The following is a 27,760-nucleotide window of genomic DNA, read 5'->3' as shown; positions in this document are numbered from 1 at the left end:
TGCCAGATAGTGCAACAATTTAACCGTCGCTTCTTTACAACCCTCTTCAGTGTCAGACGCTATCAATAAATCATCAACGTATTGCAAGAGCACGCTACCATCTGGCAATGACAGGTCATCCAAGACCGCCTTAAGGGCTTGGCTATAGATGCTAGGACTTTCGGTATAACCTTGAGGAGCGCAACAAAATCTAAAGCTTCGGCCAGATAATGAGAAGCCGAAGATCTGCCTGCTATCGGGATGGATAGGGATACTAAAGAAAGCGTTCTTCAAATCTATTACAGAGAAATACTTAGCTGTGGGAGGTATCATAGTAAGGATGGTAGTGATGTCAGACACCACTGGGAATTGGGGCACCACTATCTTATTAACTTCTCGTAAGTCAATCACAAAACGATATACATCAACACGTTCAGATGTCCCTGTCTCAGGAGCTTTTTTCAAAATAGGCAGGATAGGGCTATTACAAATGTTCAATGCCGTTTCTTCTACCACCCCTTTATCAATTAAATCCTGTATTGTAGAAAGCAAAGCTCGCTCTCCCGCTGGGGAGATCTTGTATTGGGGTATGCAAGGCAATTTAGCACCGGGCTTTAATGTAATGCGGACAGGAGGGATATCCAATCTACCAACATCCGCATCTCCTGTCGCCCACAAGCTGGGCGATATGCCTGCAAATTCAGGCGGCAATGGGTCATTCTTAGCAAAACACTGCCTCCCGCTTACATTGGGATCTTGAATAGTCAAATAAACACCATCTGGAGAGCAATGTATTTTTGCGTTCAGTCTTTTTAGCATATCCAAACCCAAAAGATTCTCTCCACAACTGGAAGTTAAAAGGAAAGGAGAGTCCATTGTGAACGGGCCAATCGCAAAGGGGAGAGGCTGAGAGATGGGGCTTATGACAGGAACTCCTGAAAATCCCACTGAAACGTTATTCTGCCCAGACAGGGCGGCCCCTAGGACCAACGAGCGAGCAACCGAACTATTCATTGCTCCTGTGTCAATTAAGAACTTATCGGTGGTCCCCATCAACTCCCCCGTCACATACGGTCCTTGTTGATTGACCCGTATCGATACTTGGCCCCCGACGGAGGTTTAGACATCCTGATGGATTGTATCTAATCCTAGAAGTTTATCATTCCAGCCCTGAAGATTCGCAGTTTGTTCCCTGCGATGAAACACGTGTTGGCTTGTGAAATGGAACAATAAACAGAAGTGACTACACCAAGAACAGATTGTTTCTCAAATCATATATCTTCACTTATGTATAATCATTCTCGAAGTTTGACCTAAAGTTTAGATTTGCTTAATAACTTCCACCAATTCAACTGATATCAGTACTATCAAGAAATGTTTTGCAGGGCAGTCTGTTGCATCACTGGCTCAAAATCTTTCATAGTACTCCATATATCAGTCAAAGTATATATATATCTCTGGACATCCATCTAACTGCTTGGTCGGCTATGGCTTCCTTTTCTCCATAGCCCACGACCCTCTCGTAAATAGTCGCCTAATGTGCGAGCCTTCTGAATCTCCAATCTGAGCTCGATTCCTACTTTCGGGGGTCGCGCTGGCTGACTGGGAAGTCCCTATGGGGCGAGGCATTGTTAATACCATTGGGGAGACGCCCGCCGTCCCAAGGGCTGGCGTGTGTCAGGGATCAGAGTGGCTAAGTTCCTAGCAGAGGAAGCAATGGTGCTCGGTACCTCTGTGGGAGCCCGGGGCGGGGCTCCTCCCTGTGTCGGCACTACAGGGGCTGTGGGTGCTAAGAGAGGCATCGCTGGATATATACGCTTTGGGGCATATGGCGGAGGAGGGCGAACGTCCAACAGATCTTCTATCTCATCTTCGGCTTCCTTACGGGCAACATAACTCTTATCTACCTCCAACCGAAATTGTCTATCCAGGTACTCAATGTTCTGCTCGGTCTGGTTTTTGTCATGCTCAATTGCTTTCTGAGTAATGGTCTGTCCTTGCTTCATTTTTACTAATTTCTCAGCTCTCATTATTCTACGGGTGGCCTCTTTCGCCATGTCGTCAAGGTATCGAACATGGACTGTCTGCTGCGTTTCGCGAACAGACGTTCCTGCAAATAATTGATCTTTTTCTGGTCGAAAGACCCGGTTCATGGCAACTGCAATTCTACATTACCTTTGGTGTATTTGTGCCGTAGACGATTGATCACCAAAGATCCAATCCCGTGCTTACAGTATAAGTCATGACTGGGAGTTCCCTCCGGAGTGGCTGGCTGACTTTCATCTAATCTAGTACTATTTCGGCTGGTACAGCCAAAACATAGTTTACTGAAGCACAGCATTGTTTTTCTACGTTCTAATTGTAGCTGTGGAAGGAATTAGATAAGTTATTGTTTACAATATTCTCACACACACACACACATGGCCATGTTCAATTATTCACTCAATCACTTATTCATACCCCAAAAGACATATGACAATCCTGAACGCAAGTAAACGAAAACAGAACACAGATAAAATACAGACAAAACGAACCAATATGAACCAATGCTAGCCCAAATCAAAAACGGAGCCCGTCGACTCTCGTCTGTGGAGAACCGGTATATTCCAAAGTCAGAGAACCAAAGATCAAAACAGTCTCACCATAAGGGCTGCCTAGAGATAGGAACACAGGTTTTTCACAACCACAGACCGACCTACCGACCATCCAATGGCCTTCTTGGTTCACCTCCCGGACTATGCTGGCTTAGCCCGCTTTTTCAAGCACCGCTCCAGATCTGTCCGAGTGCTACCCAAGCATGACCATCAGCATTTCAGAGGGCGATCCGGCAAGGTGTGAACTTTTCACCGGTCACACGGAGGCGTGGTAGTCATATCTCTATCAAATACAAAAATAGGGGCGTCCGCCCGTGCAGTCTCACTTCTGCCCCGTCAGACCCCCTTCCAAAATACCGAGATATCCGTGGTCTATGACCACCAAATTCCAAAACCAAATGCAGAACAATATCCGACACAAAACCAGACGAAACACTCACCTGGTGCACTCAGGTTCGATTGCAAATTTCTCCACTGCCAATCGATCTGTTCTTCCGGGTTTCACCCGTAGGATTCCGGCGAGGGGCCACTAGCAGCCGAGGCTTCTCCCGATCGGAAAAGCGGAGCAACCATTTTTCTTTCTTTGGTCAGTCCACCCTCCCGACCGAGAACATCCCTCTTAATGTCCCCTTATTTTCCAGATACGGAGGGGGACCCCAACGCGGAGTCCCGGCAGAGTCGCCAACTGAAGTACCGAAATTTTCACTTACCCCTAAAAGAATTATACTTACAATTACCAAATATCATTCATCAATAATCAGTCGATTGGCAGTGTAGAAAGTTCAAGCGTTTATTAAACAAATAATACTCTGCCAGAGGAGCTCCCAACGACCTCACACCCGAGGTCTGCTGAGAGACTGCTGGCACAATGTCAGGTCAATACATATATACTATCACAATTTGCAACCGTTGCCTAAGATGGAAAAGTACAAGTTGGTACAGGAGGTGGCAAGAGATATGCCCATATATGGCATACCCAGCTTCCACCTAAGCTCAGTTTAACAAGGTCACACTGGTCGACTCCCTTCTGCTAGTTTCGGTGAGAGTCCGCACAGCGCTTGCAAGAATGTGCTTATCTGGCCGGCCCCCTCCTACAACCTTGACGGGCCCAAAAGCAGAAACAGCTGCTTGCTACATGTTAAGCTATTTCTCATGAGAACGTGGAGACGTGGAAATGCAGCGCCATGGAGGTTTGAGAAAACCGTATTACGTATTGGCTAGTTCAAAATGGCGTTGGTCCTGTTTGAGTGAAGCTAACCTATTCACAAGGAGGAACTAGAGTACGATTTTCATAAAAGAGGACAGAGTATAACTAAAAGAGGGTCTGGTGCCATAGAAACGTACATAACATGTTAATTAGCTATGTCACGGTGAGTACTAAGAAACTACAATCTATGTCCCCGTATAAGGCCTAATTGAATTCCTATTCCTCAACCACCCTCACTTCTTCGTCGACAAAAAAGAGGTCTGTCTCCGGTCAGTCGTCGACGGATGCCTCCTCGCTGACGAGACGGTCGAAGGCTCTCAAGGCTCCACCTGCTTCGTCGACGGTTGCCTCATCGACGGTTGCCTCGTCAACAGCACAGACGCCTTTCCTTACGGAACTTAAACCACACTCTTCGTCGTCGACCGCTGAGTCGGCAGCAGCATCCTTTCGTTCCACCTTCAGCTTTGATGTGTCTAGTCTCCTTGAAATCTTCAGCAACACTTTTGCCGCCTACAGGAACGACGGATGTTTCCCTACTTCAATGTCAACGTAGGAACTCTTATTTGGATCTATTGCCAATTCAACCATCTCCAAATCTTTCTGTGGAGCTTTTTGACTATGGGGCTAATGAGGAGGTTTCGGAAGAGGATAACCGGTTCCGTGCTGCTCGTACTCCTTCAGAGCTTCTCATCAAATGACAAGATATTGATGATGACCAAGGATATGATTATTACCCTGAGCCTAATACTCAACCACCACTTGAGAATCCAACTGTGCAGATGCCCATGTCTCTCATCACTAATTTGCACCAGGTGCTTGATGACTACTACCGCCGATTTCCTCCCTCGGAGTCGGCCTCATCTGGCCCACAGATGCCTCTTCCTCTGCCTTCATCGATCATCAGGCCGCCCCCTCCGGTGGCATCGATGTCTCATCACCCGGAGGACGCACACACAACTGACGACAACAGAGAAGAAGGGGAGTGGGTGATTGATCCCTCCTTACTGAGTGGGACAATTATTAAATTCAGAATCCGTCACCTACTGACAAAACTGAAGAGCCGACCTGGCACACATCCCTGTGTGCCATTCCCATGAACACTGCTAGAGGGATGTCTTACACATATCTCAGGCAGTTAGTTAAAGTTCGCAGATTTATATATTGCAGCTCATCAACTGTGAGGGTTTACAGACGTTGTCTATGGGCACCGGAAGATACAGTGATTGCCCAGAATCACAGGATGTTGCGCTGAAGCACAGACTTGAACCCGGATCCCCAATTCCCAAGTCGGCAGCTCTGGCTGCTGCACCACATCCTCTCCCCCCTGTGAGGGCATATCTGGATGAAATGCCCCTGATGCCCCTGCAATATCCTAGTCGATTCCTGGATATTGTAAGTCACCAGGGAAGTCATAGTAAGTACATAGGCTGGACACTCGTCATTATGAGTTCGCCAGCTCCATGAGGGCTTCACTGAAATATGTGATGTTTGGCACCAAGCATCTCAACATAATAAACTTGTGCAGATTCCAGTGTAGAACCCTGAAACCTACCAATCCTTAGTGTGGTCATTGACTGGCCCGAGCCAGCCTGCTACCACCAGAGTGTGCTCTGACCTCAGGGGAGCGTGCCTGAGCACTCTGAGGCTGAGAACAATGCCTTTCCTGGGTGGAGGTGTTCACGTCTCCCCTAGACGGGAAGAGCCATCCGTGGTGGGGAGCTTCAAAGATCTTGCCTCCTTTGTAATGCAACCCCAGCCTCTCCTGTTCGAAGGAGCTGGCCCCATCCTGTCCTCACCCCCTTTTTGGCGGCAGGACAGGCGGGAAACCTGTGAAAGAAGAGCAAATGTGCCCCCCTCTGCCAACTACACCCCTCGGGTGCTGGAGGCTAGGTCAAGTACAGTTTTCAGTGCCTACCAACTTGAAGATGGTGGGTCTTATCCAGTTAAGGCTAGGACTGTGTCCTCCTCTCACAGAAGGTGGGCATGTTAGAGGGCGTAGACACCCCAGGCAAAGGGCCCATTGGACACTGCCTGTCACTCCCTTGTAACACCCTTAAATCTAGTTTTCAGGCAGCATCCCCAGTCTCTGAACTTCAGTTCCTGATGACCTAAGAAGAGCCGGGCACTACTGATGTGCACCAGCAGAGAAGATTGCAGAGAACTACTGTACACAGGTGTTCCAGGACCTTTCGTCTAAAATCTGGATCCCCTACGGACCCCTGCTCATCACACGTCCTAAAAGAAGCCTTCACCGGCCTCCTGGGTCCAGCCCACTCTCTTCTGAATGAGTCCCTAGTCCAGGGTGTGTCCCTAAGGCCTTTAAAGAGGCAATTGTGGTTCCCCTTCTGAAGAAATCAGGGGCAGACCCCCAGATCTTGTTGAATTACTGCCCAATCTCTTTGCTCCTGTACCTGGCAAAGGTACTGGAGGCTCATGTGGTGAAGTGCCTGTCCAATTTTATTGAACAGTCCAACTATCTCGACTCACACCAAGCTGGGTTTCGGCCTGCCCATTCAACGGAGACCATAATACTAGAGGTATTGGACTCCCTGTGAGAGAGGGCTGACAGGGGTACTCCTCAGGCCCTGGTGCTAATGGATCTCTCAGTCGCCTTTGACACTGTCGACCATGGTATCTTGGTGGGCCATGGTGTAGATATCTTCCTAGACAGTCAAGGTTGCTAAACGTCTATGATTCATTTGTCATTCCACAGGCTTAATAAATTCCATGAATCAAATAATGTGAGAATAGTCAATACTGGCGTTCCTGATGTAAGGATGTAAGTACGCCTAATCTCCGGACAAAAGTTCTGTTTCTGGCTGTAGCCAGGAACAGAACTTTTGTCCGGAGATTAGGCGTACGTAATTGATTCATGGAATTTATTAAGCCATAAAAGGAATACCCTGTTGTGAATCAACTTATTTATCTCATAAGAGTTATCAAGGCCTTCTTCTCCGTGAAGTGTTCCTGCATTACTAAATTATAGCATCAGAGACCCTCATCGAAAGGATCTATATATCAAGAATATTGAACATGTATTTAACTTCTAAATGACACCTTCAACTAGGACCATTAGTAAAAAGGTTCATGCAGAATTCATAAGACCCTACTTATAAGGATATCTGTGCAATAATCCCCATGACAGGAAAAAAGAAATTCAAATGAATGAATAAAATGCTTTAGGAGGCTGAGCACTCTTAATTTGAGAAATGAAAGAAAGATAAACCAGGAATAGAGAGAAACAGAAAAAGCAGTAAGAAAGAGAACAAAAAGAGTAAAATAAAGATAATAAAAACAATAGAAATAGAAAGTACGAAAGAAAGAAACAAGGCTCCCCTATATTATATTCAGTAGTGCTTGTAATACGGCGGCCAAGATATCCGTCACGTTTGTGTCTGAATAACCCGGCCAGCAAATCAGTAAATCAGTAAACAGTAAATCAGGCTCTTGACACTTTAGAATGTTGCTACTGTTAACTGTGAACCATTACTTTCTCAGAAGTCATGGGCAAGAGACACCTGGTCGCCTGTAACATACCTTTTATAATTACAAGGATGTGACAACACCGCATAAACAACAAGGGCAGATTAAACCACAAGGTTCAAATAAACCCACACACACACCGTAAGATTAAACCTGTATTAGGCACACAAGCCTCAGTATTGGATAGAGACTACTAGCTGCAGATTCCTTAATGTAGAATTACATTGTCGTGCCAACAGTTGAAGCCAAAGTCGCGACGGGAGCGCCGGAAGAAACTACTCTCGGCGCGTCTCTCGAGATCGGCTTCATCTCCTCGATCAGCCTCCGCAGATGGATCAGAAGCGGCCGTCCTCATCCCTCTCCGATGTCGCACGAGCGTCGCTCCCCAGTGGGTAAATGTCGCAGCTTGTCCCCGGGGTCTGGTGTTCGGCCTGCCGGGGGCACGGGCTCTCCGCGGGTAATGCAGCCCCGCGTGTCGTCCTCCTATCCACCGTTTCCCTGTGAGGGAGCGTCGAGAGCCCAGATGGAGACATATGCAGCGGCTTTGCAGGCCTCGCTGGCATCTCCTTCTCCTTCCCCTCCTAGGACGCCAGTGGATCCCTTGCATTGTGCGAGGCCCTCCTTGGCACCTCGGCACCGCTTGGCACGTCTCCAGGCTTGGAGGATGTGGTGCTGTTGGGGTTTGGCCCTTCGGGTCTCTCTCCTTCGGACCATGGCTCCTCTGCCTCACTGCAAACTCCTGTGGGAGTCCCTCTGGTGTCGCGGGAGGTCAGCGGGGCTCGGGTCACATCCTTGAGCCCTGTTCGGCCATCTAGACAGGCAACAGCCTTGTACATGGCTGAGCTGACGCCACTACGGCGCCGGTGCCTGTTGGCCCAGGTGGCGCCACAGGGGTCGGTAGACCTCCTCGTCCTGCTCTGGGTCGAGGCTGGACAGGGACCCTTCGCCCCTCTCCGGGCTCCTCTCGGCCCTCCATGCAGGTGGCTGTCGGAGGTCGAGTTGGAGGTTTAATCGACCCTGGCGGCGCCGTATGGGTCGGCAGACCACCTACGTCCCATTCTGGGTCGAGGCTGGCAGAGGGTTTCTTGTCACTCCCCTGGTCCCTCTCGTCCCTCCACGCAGGCGGCTGCCTCGTCAGAGGTCGAGTTGGTGCCGTTCCGGCACTGCCCCTTAGCCACTTCGGCTCCGGTCCCCGGCGCTGCGTGACTTGGAGGAGCCCTGTCCGGCGTCTCCTTCGGTGCCAATGGTGATGACATCCTGCCTCAGGCGGCGGACTCTAAGGTGCCGGACAGGCGTCGAATCGCTGATTCGTCTTCGGACGCTCCCTCTTCTCCGAAGGTTGGGTGCCTCTCTCCACACCCTTACCACTGTTTGGCTACGAGTAGGTAGGGTGCCCTCAAGCTTTCTTCGATACAACACCGGGGTGGGGTAACCTCTCTTGCCCATGGCCAATCTATCTACCCGGTAAGCAGGTTCCTCACGGTCCGCAAAAACCCAGTTGTTGACTGCCACCAGCTGCGTGGGCCAGTAATACTTGAGAATGCTCAGAACCGCCAGCCCACCTTAATAAACTCCCCTCTGCACCTTACTCAGCGTGACATGCCACCATCCCACAACAGGAGCAAAAGTTCTCACCCTATCTTTTGAAAGAAAATGTCTGGTGGGATCTTAAAGGACGTTTTTTGTATGATGTACAGGAGGCCCTGGAGGGTCATCACTTTACATAGGGCCACCCCACCCAATAAGGAGAGCTGGAGCGCCCGCAATTGTGGAGCATCCCTGCGAAGCCAGTCTAATTTCGGGAGTATGTTCCTGCCTGCGGTTCTCTTGTAATGAACACAACCAAATATTTAAAGCCATGTAGTGCCACCGAACTGTGCACCTAGAGTGCAGCCGCAGGGTCCCTGCCACCAGCAGGAATATTAAGGACTTCTTACAATTGATCTTATATTCTGAATATTCTCCAAATATGTGAAAAATGTGTAGGATTTGTTCACTCAAGAAGGCTGATTACGTGTCCTACAGCAAAACGTCAGCATAGAGGGAGATTCTCTCATCCCACTCCTGATCAACTGGAATACCCCTTATGAGAGGTCCTGGTGAACCTACGCATGTGTGAAGAGCATAGGAGACAAGGAACATCCCTGTTGGACGGCAAAGACTCGGGTGACTGTGTTATTGACGTGCATGCACACTAGAGGGGCCACATACACGAGCAAAGGAATCCCCTGCTGCATGTGGTACTCCATTAAGGTGTCGGGAGATTTAAGCGCGTTCCCTGGTGTGGCATAAAGCTACTGTCCGCAGGCAGATCACCAGGGCCTACGCAAGGACCTTAGTCTCAAAATTAAGCAGAGTGATAGGTCTATGAGACCCAAACTCAGTTGCTAGTTCTTCCTTTTTTAGAATGACCACCACCTCAGACGTTCTTTGGTCCTCTGGGAGACGCCCTTATTTTCAGGTAGTCTGAAACCTACTCTGGAGGCACTCCCTTATTTTATCCATCATGCTTGTATATAATTCTAAGGGGAGCTCATTAGGTCCCGTCGCGTGCCCTGTTTGCAAGGTTCTTATTGTCTTATTTATTTAGTCTACTGTCAGGTCTTGCTCTAGTGCGTCTCGATCCTCATTCGTTAGCATTGGCAGGGTCAGGTCTTTCAGGAAGTCTCTCCCAGTATTTCCATCCCCTTGTTGTCAGTGTCCTCAAGGATCTCTGGCTTGAATTCATCCTATAGCACGCAAGCTGATTCAACAGGCCGCCCGTTCTCCTTAAAATAGAGGTCTGCTCCATCTCTCATACAAGCTTTGAACGTCTTGTCTTTTAAATATCACGGATCAACCCTTCGGGGTAGGATGAAGTCCACTACCAGACCATCGAGTTGCACCTCCACCAGCGGATGGTCTGTGATTCCCCCTGCTATGTGCGTAGCGGCCCTAAAATCATCTTTATGGACAGTCTGGCTGAAAAGATAGTGCAGGCATGCCAGACTACCATGTGCTACAGACAGGTGTGTCCGGTTCTGAGCCCCTCTTCCCCTCTAGCGGCATTAAGGGGTATCATGAATATAGTATAGGGTCAGTTCTGTCACTCCAGTCACCCCAATGTGTATATGCTCTGTTGTAAGTGTCTTACCCTTTCACTGGATGAGTCAGTCTTGTCTGGGTCTCTTTCCTGTTTCCCGACACTTGAATGGCACGCCCGAAGACTCGAGAGAGAGCAATGACCCACCAGCAGGCTTTTGTGGAGTGCTTTTGTCCTGGATGTAGGGCTGCATTCAGTAGGGCACCCACTCTGTCTTTTCTTTGCAGTTGCCTGAAGATCAGCAGTCACAAGGTAGCAGTCACACCTGGCCTGTCGGTAAGTGCAGCCCCTCTGGAGGCCAAACCGTCAGCAATTGAGCCCACACTGTGGCCGGCTGGACCACAGGCATAAGCTCAGACAGGGTGATAGACACTGGAGTAGTTGTAGTCCCTCATGGGCCTCTGACACAGAGTAGTCAGAAATTCAGCAGCTAAAAGCCCAACACAGGCTCTCCAGGAAGTCAGTAGATTCAGACCCTGTTGTGCCTCAACAATCACGTTGTCGTATACTTTTATTTTCTGCCTTGAACTGTTAGGAGAGTCTTGGGGTGGGGGGGTGGGTGTCCCTCATACTAGCTGGTCCTTCTGGATGGCTTTCCGGCTCGCCCTACAGATAACGGGGATGTGTCAGACCTTGCTTCTTCCAGGACAGCCTTGTCCTCCTGCTGGATAGTCAAACTCCCTTCCCTTTCTTACCGGACAGGCAGGCTTCTAGGCAGACTTCTAGGCTCATCAGGACAGGTACACAGCTTCTCCATTAAGTAATTCAGCCTGCAGGTGATGTCCCTTCAACTTAGATAAACTGTCAGGCTGACACCATCCCTGGTGTCACAGCAGACACCTGAGTAATTTGTAGAGCACTTTATTACTTGGTAACAGAGGACTTTGAACTAGGGTATAAAAGAGGTATAGATGGTCCCACTTGTATACACAACTGGCAGGCAGGAGATGCAGTTTACTCTGTCGCACTCTCACATTGCATTTATGCTACGCACACCAACACCCTAAACATGCACTTGATGTTAGCGCAAAGTTTGGGCACAGGTATAGAAATGGAGCATTACATGGGTGTGTCAGTAGAAAGCCACTCCACTGACCATGATGCAAAGATCTCATCAGGCTATTGATCCTTACAACAGGGTGCATTGCCACCACCGCTCTATCTGGTAAACCCATGGCAGTCCTCTGCCTTAAATAAGGGCACACTTGGTGTGACCCTCCAGGTCACAGGACCCGTCCAAGACCTCTCATAGTCCCTTGTTAGAAGTTGCACAGTACTGGGGTGGCAGAAAAATCTCATGTAATTGTTTTGTGGTAGATTTACCCCAGTAACGTCCAGTTACAAGTTTGACGCCATGGACTGGGGAGTTGCACAAGGAACAGATTCTTCTGCCTGTCAAACCACATGCCATTCACTATTTCATAGTGTTTTTCTTCTTTTATTAACCACTTGTTTTAAGCAGGTGGTATTTATATGCATGTGGTTGGTTGGGGGGAGATGGGTGAAGCAGGGGAGGGAAGAGGAAAGCATTTTATAACAGAGGGAAGAATTGTGTGTTTCTCCCAGTTAGTAAAAAAAAACAGCATAAGTCTTGGCTGATTCTGCTGCACCCAGAGTCTTGTGTGTCTTTTCAGTCTAATTTTTCTGTCTGGAAAAAAATGGTGTCCTGCTTTTCTGCACCCGGTAAATCCAGGTGCAGAAAAGCCTAAAAAATTATTATCAGGGGGAATAAAATGAACACATGAAAGTACTCCTTAATTTCGTTGCTCTTGATTCATACTCTGGACCATAGTTGAGGGATAGGTCTAGGCATAGTCCTCGCAACACACAATAGGTTTACGTGCGGCAGAGCGAAAAAGTCAGGTTACCAGATACAAGTAGGTGGTAACTCAGGACAGGGGGAAACGCCTGTTGTCCGTGGGGGGGAAATTCCCATCCTAAAAATCTACATTAAAAATGAATTAATAGTATTCTATTTTAAATATCTTTTTGGTGCCAGTCCATATGGCTTTAATGTTTGCTTTTGGGATTCTATGTTACAAGTCCATAGGGTACATGTATCCTTTCTGAGTTTAATAAAATGTTGGAAATTCTACAAATCCTCACTCCTAGATCCAAGGTCTCTCAGGCTACCATTCTTCACTCTGCTCTGTCTGAAGAACAGCTAAACACTTTCAAAATTCTGCAATTCTGCTTTGATATGGCTTGTAAATTATTTTTGGAGATATTTACATGTATTAACTATTTAATTTTAATACTACAGGTGATTGAAATTACGGACGAAGAAAGCAAGATTTAGCACCAGCCATCTGAATGTTAGTGCCATAAGAAGGATTATTTTGAAAAACTGAAGGACATCCGGCATTCTAAGTTTAAACAATTTCCAAAATCTAGGTGTAGCGAGGAAGTGGGAGCTGAGGAAAGTATTATACCTGTAAGTGAAGTCTCTAATGTTGCATTTCATTAACCCAGAGCAAAGTCATATCTGTCCACAAAGCATCCAAAATAGTGCCAGAAAGACCAATCACCACATCCTCATCCGAAATATTATCAGAAAGACAAATTGCCTCAGCATGACAGAATAACAAGTCAAGTCAAAAAAATTTACCTAGCGCACTACTCACCCAGAGGGTCGCATTATCTAAAGCATCATGTAATTCTAGAGAGGAAGCACACACTGCATAAAAGAAAGATATAACAAAAGGTTTCTTCTGCAAACCATCAGAGAAAAGACACTGAAAGAAGACTCCGAAGCTGACACGCTAACAACCAAAAGATTGGAAAATCACCTTTGTTCAACAACCGTTTTTAACCAGTTACGCAAGTTTGAGACTATCTGCTTCGGGATATAACACCTCGACCCACTCTGCTTACTCTGGCGAAAACCTTAAAAATTCACCACTTTATTGTGTTCATGACCATCTCAGATTGTTTCCTTTTTATTGTGTACTGTTCTGTAATTCTATGTAAATCACCTCAACCTTATCTGTTGTGCAGGAGTGATATTTAAAACTGTTAAATATAAAAATGGATTAAATGAGCACCGTTGCGCTAGCTAATGTAAATAAATCATTGTCTTCAGAACTACAATCCTTAACCTTACACCAAACACAGAATGGGTAAAAGGAACTGTTGTTCTGCGACTGATGAGCCACAATATTACTGTGCATGTTCTAACGTTCTCAGTTACTGCCATTATGCCAGTGCAAAAAGGTACTTCTCAGTTTAATCATTAAATATCAGACTAACACCTTATCACTGCATTGCTAAGAACCTATACAAATAGATTTGAGAAAAACTTCAGTCACAAAATAAGTTGCTGCCGGAGAGGCTATAACCAAAAGACTATTATCTGCTACAAACATTTCGACTGGTGTTGCAGGGCTGCATCCAGACATATTTTGCTCAATTCAAGTGTTAAGAAGATTACACACAATATCTTTTAGAGATAAATGCTGAACATTATCTAAACAAGCCCAACTCTAAAATCGGATTCACTCTTACCGTGGCATATAAGCAAGAGAAAACTAAATGTAGAGATATTAACTCTAGGAATACACCTTTTAAAAACACGGGCTGTGAGAACAATTTCAGTGTTCAAACCCGCCTCAATCAAAGCAAAATAACCCAAGTTGGGGAAAAAGGTACCTGTGCCAAAAAAGATTCAGCCATAAATCTCATCTCACTGAATTTGAGAGAATGCACACTGGGAAAATCCTCTCTCAGTGCTCCGAATGCCACAAAAGTTTCAGCAGTAAATCTTATCTCACTGCGCATATGAGAATCCACACTGGGGAAAAACCTTACCAGTGCTCTGAATGCCAGAAAAGGTTTTGTAACAAACAAAGTCTTTCTAATCATGCAGTGACCCATTCTGTGGAACAACCTTATCAGTGCTCCGAATGCCAGAAATGGTTCAATAAAAAACACAATCTCACGGTGCATATAAGAACCCACACTGGGGAAAAACCTTATCAGTGCTCTGAATGCCAGAAATGTTTCAGTTTAAAAAGTAGACTCACTCGTCATACAAGAATCCACACTGGGGAAAACCCTTATCAGTGCTCTGAATGCCAAAAAAGTTTCAGCTGTAAATCTTATCTCACTGAACATATAAGAATCCACACTGGGGAAAACCCTTATCAGTGCTCTGAATGCCAAAAGAGGTACAGCTGTAAATCTTATCTCACTGAACATATGAGAATCCACACTGGGGACAAACCTTACCAGTGCTCTGAATGCCAGAAAAGGTTTTATAACAAACAAAGTCTTTCTCGACATGTATTAACCCACTCTGTGGAAAAACCTTACCAGTGCTCTGAATGCCAGAAATATTTCATTGAAAAAAGAGACCTTACTGTACATACAAGGACCCACACTGGGGAAAAACCTTATCAGTGCTCTGAATGCCAGAAAAGGTTTTGTAAAAAACAAAGTCTTTCTCTACATGTATTAACCCACACTGGGGAAAAGCATTACCAGTGCTCTGAATGTCAGAAATATTTCAGTAAAAAAATAGGACTTATTGTACATACAAGGATCCACACTGGGGAAAAACCTCATCAGTGCACGGATTGCCAGAGATGTTTCATTACCCAAAACGAGCTCACTCGGCATAGAAGAACCCACACTGGAGAGAAACCTTATCAGTGCCCAGAATGCCAGAAATGTTTCATTGACAAAAACGGTCTCACTCATCATATAAGAACCCACACTAGGGAGAAACCTTTTCAGTGCTCTGAATGCCAGAAATGTTTCAGTGTAAAAATCAGACTCACTCAACATACAAGAATCCACACTGGGGAAAAACCATATCAGTGCTCTGAATGCCAGAAAAGGTTCAGCAGTAAATCTTATCTCACTGCGCATATGAGAATCCACACTGGGGAAAAACCTTACCAGTGCTCTGAATGCCAGAAAAGGTTTTGTAACAAACAAAGTCTTTCTAATCATGCAGTGACCCATTCTGTGGAACAACCTTATCAGTGCTCTGAATGCCAGAAATGTTTCAATGAAAAACGCAATCTCACGGTGCATATAAGAACCCACACTGGGGAAAAACCTTATCAGTGCTCTGAATGCCAGAAATGTTTCATTAAAAAATATAGTCTCACACGGCACATAAGATTCCACACTGGGGAAAACCCTTATCAGTGCTCTGAATTCCAGAAAAGGGTTTGTAACCAACAAAGTCTTTCTCAACATTCAATAACCCATTCTGTGGATCATCCTTATCAGTGCTCTGAATGCCAGAAATGTTTCATTGAAAAACGCAATCTCACGGTGCATATAAGATCCCACACTGGGGAAAAGCCTTATCAGTGCTCTGAATGCCAGAAATGTTTCAGTAAAAAAAGTAGTCTCACACGGCACATAAGAATCCACACTGGGGAAAAACCTTATCAGTGCATTGAATGCCACAAATGTTTCAGTGAAAAAATCAATCTCACTCACCATATAAGAACCCACACTGGGGAAAAACCTTATCAGTGCTCTGAATGCCAGAAATGTTTCAGTGAAAAAAGACATCTCACACTGCATATAAAAACCCACATTGGGGAAAAACCTTAGGAGTGCTCTGAATGCCCAAAACATTTAAACCGTAAATCACTTCTAACTGCACATGTGAGATTCCACACTGGGGAAAAACCTTATCCATGCTCTGAATGTCAGAACTGTTTCAAAAACATTCAAAAAACATGTGGATGTCATCTGCCAGCAATTCTTGACATCTAGGGCATTTTGGTGGCGGTGAGGGGGCGAATTTCCCGATTTTATAAGGAGTTTAGTAAAGCCTATTGACCACGAAAAAATGGTTCTTTTTCAGACAGGCAGGCTTTAAATGTTTGTATAGTGTCTTCAAAGATGGTTCAAGCATGCCCTCTGCCTGTGGTGCCAAGGAGGAATTGTTCCAAACCCCCTCTGCCAAAGCTATTCCAGTGTCTTCACCCTTTAGTAGATGTTGATACCATACCGAAATTTCTTTTATAATGGGTGTGAAGGATTCACTTAACCTTTCTATTTCCTCATTACTTTTTATTTCCTCACGTTCTGCTGTATGCCAAGACACCAATTGAAGATATTTAAATCTTGATAAATCTGTCCCTACCTTTGCCCTCTAGTACTCCCATGGGTATATCCCTTCCTCATCCATTAACTCTTTCCATTTCGTAATCCCAGCTCTTTTAATAGGTACTGCCAAGGCATCGTTCAAGCAGTCCGGGGTACCAGGTGAATCCCAAACTGGAGCTGAGTCTGAATAGTACCCAATCCCACTGCTTACCCTTACCCTGTACCATGTCTCTAGGGCGGTTTTTAGTATCTTCAAACAAACCCGCTTGAAGAATCTAGGGGATCTACATTTATACATAAAGGTATCGCTTCCCCCTTCTGCTCTCACCATCTCTCCCAGCAATCTGCCCCAGGATGAGTCGTCTAGCTTAGTAAGTAGAATGTGTAGGCTCTTAAACTGGAATGCCACTACATATAGACTAATATCGGGGAGAGCTAACCCACCTTTTAATAACCTTCTTCTGAGTTTCTTCCAGGTCAGGCGCACCCCTTTGTCCCCCCACACAAAACTACCTATTTTACACTGTATCTTATTTATGTCTTTCTTAGGGAATGTTAGCGGTATTGTGGAAAACCGGTAGGAGAGCTTGGGGAGAATGACCATTTTCACTAGATTCACTTTCCCATAGATTGACAATGGGAGGTTCTTCCATCTTCTAAACCAACGGTCCATTTCCCTAGTTGTTCTGTCCAGATTTAACTTAGGAATTCGATCCAATTCCCCACAATATATATTCCCAGATATCTAAACTCCCGACTCTCAGTGCCATACCATTGATCTATGTTCCAACACATGACCTCAGTCTTGGATCTGTTCACCTTGTATCCTGATAATGCCCCAAACTCTGCTGTCAGTTCCTCGATCCGAGAAATAGCTGTACCTAGATCACCCGTATATAAAATCAAGTCGTCCCCGTACAGGGCCAGCTTAGAGCTATACTGACCTGACTGAAATGTGAGATTCTACACTGGGGAAAAAACCTTATCAGTGCTCTGAATGCCAGAAATGATTCAGTGAAAAAAGAATACTCACTACACATACAAGGACCCACACTGGGGAAAAGCCTTATCAGTGCTCTGAATGCCAAAAATGTTTCAGCCGTAAATCTGATCTCACTGCACATTTGAGAATCCACACTGGGGGAAAAACATCAGTGTTCTAATTGTCAGAAAAGATTCAGAGGTAGTGATGGTTACATGCACCATAAGAAAACACACCATCATAAATACTTCAGTGCTCCAAGTGCCAGAAAAGCATCCATTTTAAATGCAATCTCACCTACATGAGCAGACGCACACAGGGAAAAAACATGACCTATTCTGTGAATGCCAGAAATTCCTATTTTTTGATAGGCACAGCCTCACTAACCATAATCTACTCCATACTGATGAAAACCGTATGAGTGCTCTGAATGCCAGAAACTCCACACTGAAGAAATACTTATGCCATAAAAGCTTGAATCTGAAAGACAGAGTTATGCTTCATGAGAGATCCCACTCTGGGGAAAAATCTTATGAGTGCTCGAAATGCAAGCAAAGTTTTCGTCACAAATTACGTCTCACTTGTCATGAGCAAACTCACACGGGAGAAAAAAGCTGTATGTGTGTTCTGAATGTCAGATAAGGTTTAATCACAAATACATTGTCAATTCACATGAGAGTTGCAGAAAAGCTTCTAACAACCTGACTTTACATGAGAGAGCACATATTGTAGTTGCAATAGATTTAATCAAGAAATTCTTGCAGGATAACTTAGGCTGCCCGCATGCAACCTCCAAAGAAATTTCAGGCCTTGAAAATGTTTTAATTGCAACAAAATCTACAATTTGAGTATCTGAAAGTTACAAAACTCTCAAGGTCTTTACTTGACACAGAGAAGTGTTAGTACTTGCAAACATCAACTAATTAACAAAAGATTCACAATATTAATGTCTTAAATTTTCTCCACCCAAAAGGTTTCTACTCACACTTGTTTCTTAACATATGACTGAAATCTAGATTTTCATGCTAAGATTAGGCCTAGGCGGTGTTCCTCAATGAAGAACTCGGCAAAGTGTCAAAAAAACTCAACCACTCAACGTGGAGTTCTGCAAGCAGCAGAGTGCATTAGGGTCAATTTGAACCGCTTTTTCGGCGAGTAGCACGCTACTCCAGGATCCCAAAATGATTAGTGGTGAATTAGTGTAGGGAAATATAAAATGTATTTGTGAGCTGGACATGTTGGTCTGTTAGTTGGGTTGAAAAAGAGACTGGAGGAATAGGAGAGGGAAGGTTTTGCATTTATATTGCGCTTGCTACCCCTGATGAAGTGTTGAAGCGCTTTTAAGGGAGTAGCATGCTACTCCAGAACCCAAAAAGATGAATAGATAGATCAATTATTGTGGGTAGGTTGTTTTATTATATAAATACAACTGTACGAAAATTCATAAAATTTTCTTGTAAAGTTGTATCCAAGTGGCAAGTATAGTCTCTGATAATAATGTATACAAAGTTGGCCTGCCATCAAGACTGATGCCACACAAAATTTATGCAAAGTCAGTTGTGCTGAAGTATTTTAGACTCTTGTTGAATTGTAACATCCACCTTGTAGTGTTGTAGACGAATGTAGGACCCTAGTGTAATTTTTCCCGATTCATGCCCTTATATAGGTATAACTTATTATATCCTTATATAGGCATAAGAATCATAACCATATTTAGACATAGCCAATGCAGTCCAAATATGGCATGGCTACTTCCACAAGTTCCTAGAATCCACAACAAATTCTTGGAGAAACTAAACTTCAGCAGTCCAGGACTTCCCCCTGCTTAAGTATTGATTTGTCCAAGAATTCATGGAGTTTTCAAAAAACTGCAAGTTCTTAGTGACGTTATTATGTCCAATCTTACGTCAAACTCGGCACCTCCCAGGTATAAATATACCCACATCTGCCCTAGCAAACACACAGTGATTTGGAGCAGATCGACTAACTACTTGCCCGATGCCCTACTGTAGCGAGTGCCGAAGGAAGCCGACCCTCCAGCTGACGCACTGAAAAAGACACTGTCTTTTCTCCTGCCGAGAAATCCAGCTCCAGTGTTACCCTGCTACCCTTGCGGGTTACTGGGAGATCGAGTCCTGAGAGAGAGATACAAGACCTCCTTCATTCTAAAACCAAGGTACGGAGCTCATTAGACCCTTAGAGATATCTTGGATAGATTCTTGGCAAAAAATACTGAACTTAAGCTACACCTCACTTACTTCTTCCATCGTACTAGACTTAGGTTAGGTATTTTAGAAGCACCAGTTGAGTACTTTTAGTCGTTATTTATCATTATATGTATTTTTTCCGTTTTATGTATCTTATGGCTTAGAAACCATATCATGCTTTACAGTATTATTTCATAATACTCTTTTTACTGTACACACTTTACTTTATAACAAGCATTGCCATTGTAGAAATTCACTTCTCTTGCATGAGAAAGAAGACTGCTCAATAAATAACCTTTTTTATTGAAAACACCCGTCTCTCTATTTCTCTGCAAATCCTGGTGAAACGAAGCATGCACAATTGACTGAGGGAAATAGCAATCTATTATTTCCACGACTCTAGAGATATATTTCTTATTCTTGGGGAACAAAGTTGTCATGTTTATGCGGTTGTCAGAAACTAATCCCTTCTTGTGAATTCGAGAAAGTTTCTAGTGACCTCTGAGCTAGCTGGCATTCACAATTTAGTCTAACATATTCAATAGAGACCTAGTCGACTTCAGTCCTACGTTTAAACTATTGTTTATGTTATTCCAATGCACAGAGCCTATTGGGAATATAGGAACTACACTGCAGTAGGTACTGTTGTTTGTATCATGTCCACATTGTAGGCAGACACAAACGCCGAAATTGTGCACTCTTTATATTAAGCATAATGTAGGTGAACAGATTACAGTAACCAATGTACAAGCTGTAGTAGGTGCTTAGAAGTAGAGTGACAGAGGGCAATAAACACTCCACTTACTCTGTCACTAGCTTAGTACAGACGAACGCCAAAGGCTTCGTACATGATGAAGCATCAGAGTGCACCCTCTTTCTGCGTCCCTTGGGCATTTTGGCTGTTGTTCTACAGAAGAGGCTGCAGACACTTACATAGCCCTTTATGAAGTGTGGATCATGTTGGAGAGATACTCAGCGGGCATGCTTTCCTTTGAATTGGGCATGGCCAAAATTTTGATTCTGTGTACAAATTAAAACTAGCATGCATATAGAAAGGGGAGCCTTTGGCCAAAATAGCCATTTTCCCTACCCATACTTCTAACGCATCTTTTTCAAAAAAATGTTAACTACATTGTCATCCGGAAATAGTAATTAGCGCCTACTCATAAGCAAATGACATTTAGAATTCTCTTTCACTTCAAGCTTTCAAAAGTAAATTGATATAAAAGCAGTATGGAATTTTTTTATATTGTGTACTCTTACCAAAATTTAGAGCATCAATTTTATATGACACGCCATAGAAAAAAGGATTTCTTTATATATACTAAACCTCTAGAAACATTTGATTAACCAGTAATAAAGTCACGTCCAACTTAGTTAGTTTATAGTCTTCTTTTTTTAAGAGAAGTTATTTCACATTGTTACTGGACCTGCATGGCTAAACACTTATAAGGTCCCAAAGGCGAGACCTATTGGCTATGCCAATGCTAGTTATTGAGTGAGTACAATGAGCAGCAACACTTTTGATTAGGTCCTGAAGAAAGCCGCAAACACCTGTTTGGAGGGTTCATTGGCTGAAACATGTTGACCTCTTATTAACTTTCACTCTGCTGCCCCCACTACCCTGAGCTCATTTATGTGGTATTTCGTATACCATTCTCTATAACAAACCATGCCTGAACTCCTCCCTCTCAGTGAGGGGGCTGTGCCCTGTACTGTAACTAGGTATAATGGTGGGAGGAGATTCCGAATGAGGAAGCATGCCAACTATGGTGGGTGAGGGATATTTCATCCTAGGTAAGTCTTCATTTGCAGCAATAATCCTCATAGACACAAGGGTTTCTTGATTGTGGTAGAAATACATTTTTACCCCTTCATTGTACGTTTAAGCACAGACCATTGCTTGAAATGTTGTGATCAATGTAGGAAAAATACTCTGCACTGAGAAAATGTGTTAAAATAATGGAAAGTTGATAATTGCATTTAATACCTTCTCATACCTGGATTTATCTAGAAGAGAAGTCTGTTAATTCTAGCAGATTTTTGATACCACAAGGTATAAGAAATAAGGGGATCTTTATCTGATATCTTTATCAGTAAATTATCTGAAATTATTGGACATAAACTTTTGCAAGTATTATTTCTAAAGATAAAGGAAGTTCTATATTTGTCTTTTCTAAACTAACCCCAGTGCCTATGACTACAAAAACCACCTCTCTCAAATCAATATTGTACTTGGTTTAGTGAGAAAGCTAAATGATCTAGGAGAAACCAGGACTGCGCGTCAGTATTTTTCTTAGGAAGCTTTAAGGTAGAGAGTGAAAACACTTTTTTAGAATGCCCCAACAATTGTGACAAAGATATTTCAATATGTTTGACAAAAATAATAGGTACATTTCATGACAATATTGAAATGAAAAATAAAGTAATAGAAACAAATATTTACACCACATGACAAAAATATTAGAGACTACATTTCAGCAATATTGGAAATACTGAGGTTCATGTATTAATAATCCATTTGTTAAAAGTGGTTGCTTGTGGAGTCAGCACACTACTGTGTCTGTGATGGCTTTTAAATAAAGGCATATTTAATGCACCCCATTTTACTTTCAGATTCACAAATTTCCCCTTTGGTTACTACCTCCTGTTACTTTTTTTCAGCTCACGTATGGTTTCAAAGCTTAATACATACCTTAAGGATGTATGACGTATTTAGAAGGGACACTATTAACATTCCCCTTAAAAATTCTTAATTGTTAATTGGCTTAGTACATTTCTAAAAGGGGTTTAACATTTGCAAACTCTGTGAATTACCGAACCAGTGGATTTTTGAAAATTAAAACGCTTGGTACATGAGTCAATTTTTCTCAATTCCCTCCAAATTAAGTTTGCTAATAATGTTAGTTGAATGATAACCGGTGCACGTACCTATTTAGTGTTAGTGTTGCTTCAGATCAAATAAAAACCATCACACATAACTTACACAATGCTTAAAGACAGAATTTCTGACATCCAGCTTTAATGTTTTGTTAAATATGTTTGCAAATGTTGTCACTTAAACAGGAAAGAATCTAAACCGGTTTCTGGACATAAAATAGGTTGTAATCATAATCTTTCAATACATTTTCTGAGTTTCAGGAACAATGTGTGTCATCTGTGTTTACTCTAAACCACTATAATAAACATATTCAATGCTTTTAGATTTGATCTGTTTGTACTGGTTTCTATTGCAGACAATGATTTAGATTTAGACCAAGGATCAATTCCACCCATGGCTTTTAAAACCAATTTATCATTGATCTCTTTTAGTGTTATCGCAATAAAACTGTAATAGAACTGATCTGAGAGATGGACCTTCAAGTATTATGCTCAGTCTTTATTGAACAAACTATGGAGTTAAAATCTGATTAGATTAGATCCACAAGCATTGCCTGACCACTGTATTTTACATCAATAGATTACTAATCCGCACATATTGTCTAAGTACAATTCAATCATCTTCAATTTTTCACGGAGCTCATGCTGGGTGTGTGTGAATTCTTTTAAAATATGACATTTAAATGTCCAAAAGTTCAGGAATTCTAGGTTCAAGCCTGGTCAAACCTTAATGAATGCTATACCTAAAGATACCCTTCTGTTCCTACATTTTATTGTGCACCATGATTCAGAAATGGCATGTTTTTGCTTTTGGAGGTAAAATTCTAAACATGTTTATTGTTGTTGCCATCTGACACATTATCACTAATTGGGAAGATAGCAACAAGTGGTCCTGTGATGCTTGCTGGAATGGGAAGTGTTTAATCAAAAGGTGGATTGAATTCAGGTTTAGGTGACAATTTTACAAAAGTGTATGGATTTTGTATGTATTTAAAATTGTTGATCTCCAAAAAGGCCTAAATCAATAAATCGAATTGAAATTCAAGTTTATAATTTTAATCCTATTGTTGGAAAAGATTTGATTTTGAACCCCATGTGAGGCGGTTCCTGTCCAGAAAGCATTCAGGTTGTAATCATGAGTCAAATAATGCTGAGAAGGTTAAAATATTCAAATTAAATTCTAATTACACATGAAATGTTCATTGTTCAATATATTTCTCTTAGTATTTTAATGTGAGGACTTTATTGCTTAAGGAAAATAATTAGTATTTGTTTTTCTATATGTAGGAAGCATTACAATGAAACCACTGTATCCCACCTTCTTTCTTTCCTTTCCTGTTCTTTTTGAATGTTTCTATTGTTGAACTTTAAAGACTGCCCGAAATTAAGAATTGTGCTCTACATAACTTTGCTGTGTTACAGTTTGTTGATTTTTGTGTACAGCTTCCGTCTCTTATGTGTATGGCAACTGATGTTATGTTTTGCTTTAATAATCGGCTTATGTTTATTAGGTTTTATTATTCAATAAAATGTTTCAAACACAACAAATGGTAGTTGATATGTATTTACAACTGCAGCATTTTTATTGTATGGGCACTTTCAAAGGGGCCAAAAATATGGTCTGCGGGTTGACGGAGTACCACATTGGCATCAGGAGGGAGAGGTTTGGGCAGGTGATTGGGGATACATGTAAAGTTGGAAGTACGGGAAACAACGCATGTACATTGTGTGGACTGTGCCTCCTGGAGTTATTGTGAGGGATACCGTGCTACCCTCTAAATTAATCCGCTAGTGATCATTATCAACAAACTTTATTCGGTTTTATAAAAGAAAACCATAAAAGTCATACATAAAATGATAAAACATTTTCCAAGGTACAAGGTACAGATAACAGCGAACCGTAAAACGTAACGCGTATGAGGTTGAGCTGAAACCGGGTCATTGAAAATGATTATGGATGCTTTTAAGCCCCAGAAGATAAGGTTCGCTGGTTGGTACGTTTTTTAACACAATGTACATACGCACACTAGGCTTACACAGCTCATTTCCCTCTCTATCACAGTGGCTCATTCCTAAAAAACATTCTTTGACCAGTGAAAATTCACTCTTACATCTGCGCTCAGGGTTAGTAAATAGTTCCTACCTACCCTGGAGAGGCCAACTCTTATATACTGGAGCCACTGGATGTGTAAGACACTGTCAAATGAAAGGCATTCCCATAGGATGTCTTTGCTAAGTGTATTTTCTTGCTTAGCCCAAATATTAAGCCACAAAGCCAGGGGACAGAAAGCCAGTACATTTGAGGGGAAAGGTATTCCCAACTCTTTGTGAACAACATGAAACAAAGTGCTTTGTGGGACAGAAAGGGCCCTTCGCAGGAAAGAGTTTTCAGTACTTTGCAATGCTCCTACCCCAATGTGGCCCAAAATCTCACTCCCATAACTAACCTTCGAGATATATTTGTCTTCATACGTCTTCAAATGAGCCCCTATTGGCTTCTCCCCCCCTCTGCTGGCAAAGTTAAAAACAGCTGCAAAATCTTTCACTAGATCCCCTTTCTTCCAAGTAAGCAACTCAAGGAATCGTCAAACACAACTCCAAATAGGAGAAAACATTGGTCTTTGGTATTGATGAAAGTCAGAATTTAAAAGTGAACTGCTTAGCTTTATGAGGTCCCACCTGTATAATGAACGACTTGGAATAATGTAACAACAGGTCCAAGTCCTCCATTAAAAGGGCAAAAGAATTCAGAAGAAGGTGTAGGCCCCTAGCTGTCCTCGCCAAGAGGACTGCATCGTCAGCGTATAGGAGGACTGGCAGGCTATGCTTGCCTACCTGGGGACAATCCGCATTTGTGGCCGAAAGGGCCTTCTCTAAGGAATAAATAAAAAGGTTAAAAAGAAAGGGTGCTAAGATGCACCCTCTCTTGATGTCAAGCTGACAGGACACGTTCAGGTCCTTTAAATAGCGGACAACCGCAGTTTAATCATGGTGAATAAAATGATGTTACTGTCAATGCCAATGGAGGACATCAACTGCCACAGCTTGACCTATTAACACAGTTGAATGCTGAGGACAGGTCCATGAAGGCTAGGTATATGGGGCTGGAACGAGCCACAGTGTATTTGTTCAGAACCATGTACAGGTTTAAATACTTCCACAGTGGAACGACCTGGGCGAATGCCGTTTTGGATATCGGATAAAAAATTGTTTTGCATTATTCCGCGGTCTTGTGGTTGGGTCCGGAATCGTAGTGTTTTTGTTTTTTTTTGGTTTTTTTTGTAGCCCAGGTGGGCGTCGATGTCCCACCTTTTGGTGTATTTCCGGTGACGTCGGCACGCTTCCTACGGAAGCACCCACTCTTGGGCGCCATCTTTAGATTCTTTTTCCGCGGTTGGGTCTGGATCGTTCCTGAAGGGGCTCCAGACTTTTTTGGAGAAAGAAGAAGAAAAACACGCAAGTTTTGGACGAGAAGAAATTGAGAAGACTAAATCATCGGGGAGGACGACGAAGGAAGAAAAAACGTAGACATCCATCGGGCAATGCACGCTCAGGGGGACCCCTGAACGCATGAGATGTACAACACTCCTTTCAAATTCTGCCGTAACTGCCACCACAAATACGCGCAGAAGGACGAGCACCAGGTTTGCAACCTTTGCCTACCGATCGACCACGAGAGCGAGGACTACAACGCCTGCTCCGCCTTCACACCGAAGACTCTTCGAGTCAGAGCGAGGCAGAGGGTAGCCAACGCCACCATGCAGGGCAAGGGTCAGCCTCCGTCCCTTCGAGACCTGGGGCTATCTTCAGACGAAGAAGACAACGCTGCCGCAGAAAACGATAGCTACACGGTCGTAGAGACCGATAATACGAAGATTCCAAAGAAGGTAGGAGACTCTACGGCCCCTAGACCCCCGAGAGACCCTGAGTCTTGGAAAAATGAGGGCCAAGCCTCGAAGCGCTGACGCCGAAGACTTCGCGCCTGCTGCTAAACCGAGGCCCAGCGGATCCTCTGAGCAGGAGTACCCGGCGCCGAGAGCTGAAGAACAGCAAAAGACGTCGAAAAATGTCCCCGAAAAGGAGCGTTCGACGCCGAGGGAAAAAGACCCGAAGAGATCTTCAGTGCCGATGAAGGACCTGAAAGCCAGCTCGACACTGAAGCCTTCGACGACGGCGCTGACCTGTCCGCCGAAAAGACCGGCCGAACCATTCGACGCCGACCATGCTGCCGAAATGGAGAAAAAGAAGAGACGGCTCGAGGCTGAGATGGAAAATATCCTGCAGCGGAAGGAGTTCGTAGCCAGGATGAAAGACTTCATAATCCCTGCGAAGCCCAAGCAACAGGTGGTCGAGATAACGGAGGAGGAGGAGTACGACATCGAAGGACAGTCGGAGAACGTCGAGATTTTCGACGATGCAGAAGAGGAAGAGGCCTCCTACTACGACTATGAAGGGGACGACGACCGCAGGATGCTCCTCGGGTCTGCATCTTCGGAGACTCAGGAGATAGAATGGCAAGACGTCGACACTGAGAGCCCTGAGGAAAGCGTCAACACGTATCCCTCGAGGCCTTTGCCGCCCGATGACATTGGGGCTTACAACACAGTCATCAGGAATGCAGCCGCAGTTTTAAAGGTAAAACTTGATGAAGACAAGCAGAAGGCAGACTTCCTTCTAGAGACAATGCTCCCCACGCAAACCTGGGGCCAGTACCTGCCCATGCTCGAAAGCGTTATGGCAACGTGGAAGGAGGCTTTCGAGAAGCCTGCAACCTGCAAAGCAGTCACGCCCAGGGCGGTGAAAAAGTATAAACATTCATCAAAGGACCCACCCTACATCCAGGGCTCGGTCTCAGCAGACTTCATCATTGCAGCCACAGCAAGAAAGAGGGCCAATGTGCCTACTACTTCAGGGCCACCTCCAGAGAAGGAGAGCAAGAGAATGGACCTCGTGGGGAGGAGAATTGAACGGAATGCCGCAATGCACTGGCGCATGGCAAATTCCAACGCGCTGCTCAACAGACACCAGTACCAGATCCTGGAAGAACTGGGCCAGTTAATTAAGAACATGCCTCAGGCATTCAAGGAGAGAGCTGAAAACCTGGTCGAGGAAGGGAAGAATGTGGCAAACTCCTGCATCAAGACAGCCCTGGACGGAGAAGACACCGCCAGCAGGCTCATGATAATGGGCATCATGGAAAGGAGACAAGCCTGGCTCAAGATTTCAGGCTTCAAACCAGAGGTACAACACAGCATCCTCAACACCCCGCTCAAC

The 27,760-nt window shown here is 44.1% G+C and overlaps 1 protein-coding gene across 1 annotated transcript in view; it reads left to right on the top strand.

The window, feature by feature from the left end:
- Window positions 1–18,475, top strand: part of LOC147737347 (uncharacterized) — a 31,987-nt gene extending 13,512 nt beyond the window's left edge. Inside the window, exons 5-6 of the mRNA XM_086923682.1 lie at window positions 14,660–15,183; window positions 15,268–18,475. Of these exons, the coding sequence (XP_086779808.1) occupies window positions 14,660–15,183; window positions 15,268–15,916 (1,173 nt within the window). The 3' untranslated portion in view covers window positions 15,917–18,475. The remainder of the gene's footprint in view (window positions 1–14,659; window positions 15,184–15,267) is intronic.
- Window positions 18,476–27,760: the final 9,285 nt, after the last annotated feature.

Source organism: Lissotriton vulgaris, chromosome 1_1 (genome assembly GCF_964263255.1).
Source record: "Lissotriton vulgaris chromosome 1_1, aLisVul1.2, whole genome shotgun sequence".
In the NCBI taxonomy this organism is placed as follows: Eukaryota; Metazoa; Chordata; class Amphibia; order Caudata; family Salamandridae; genus Lissotriton; species Lissotriton vulgaris.
This window is presented reverse-complemented; position numbering and strand designations above follow the sequence as displayed.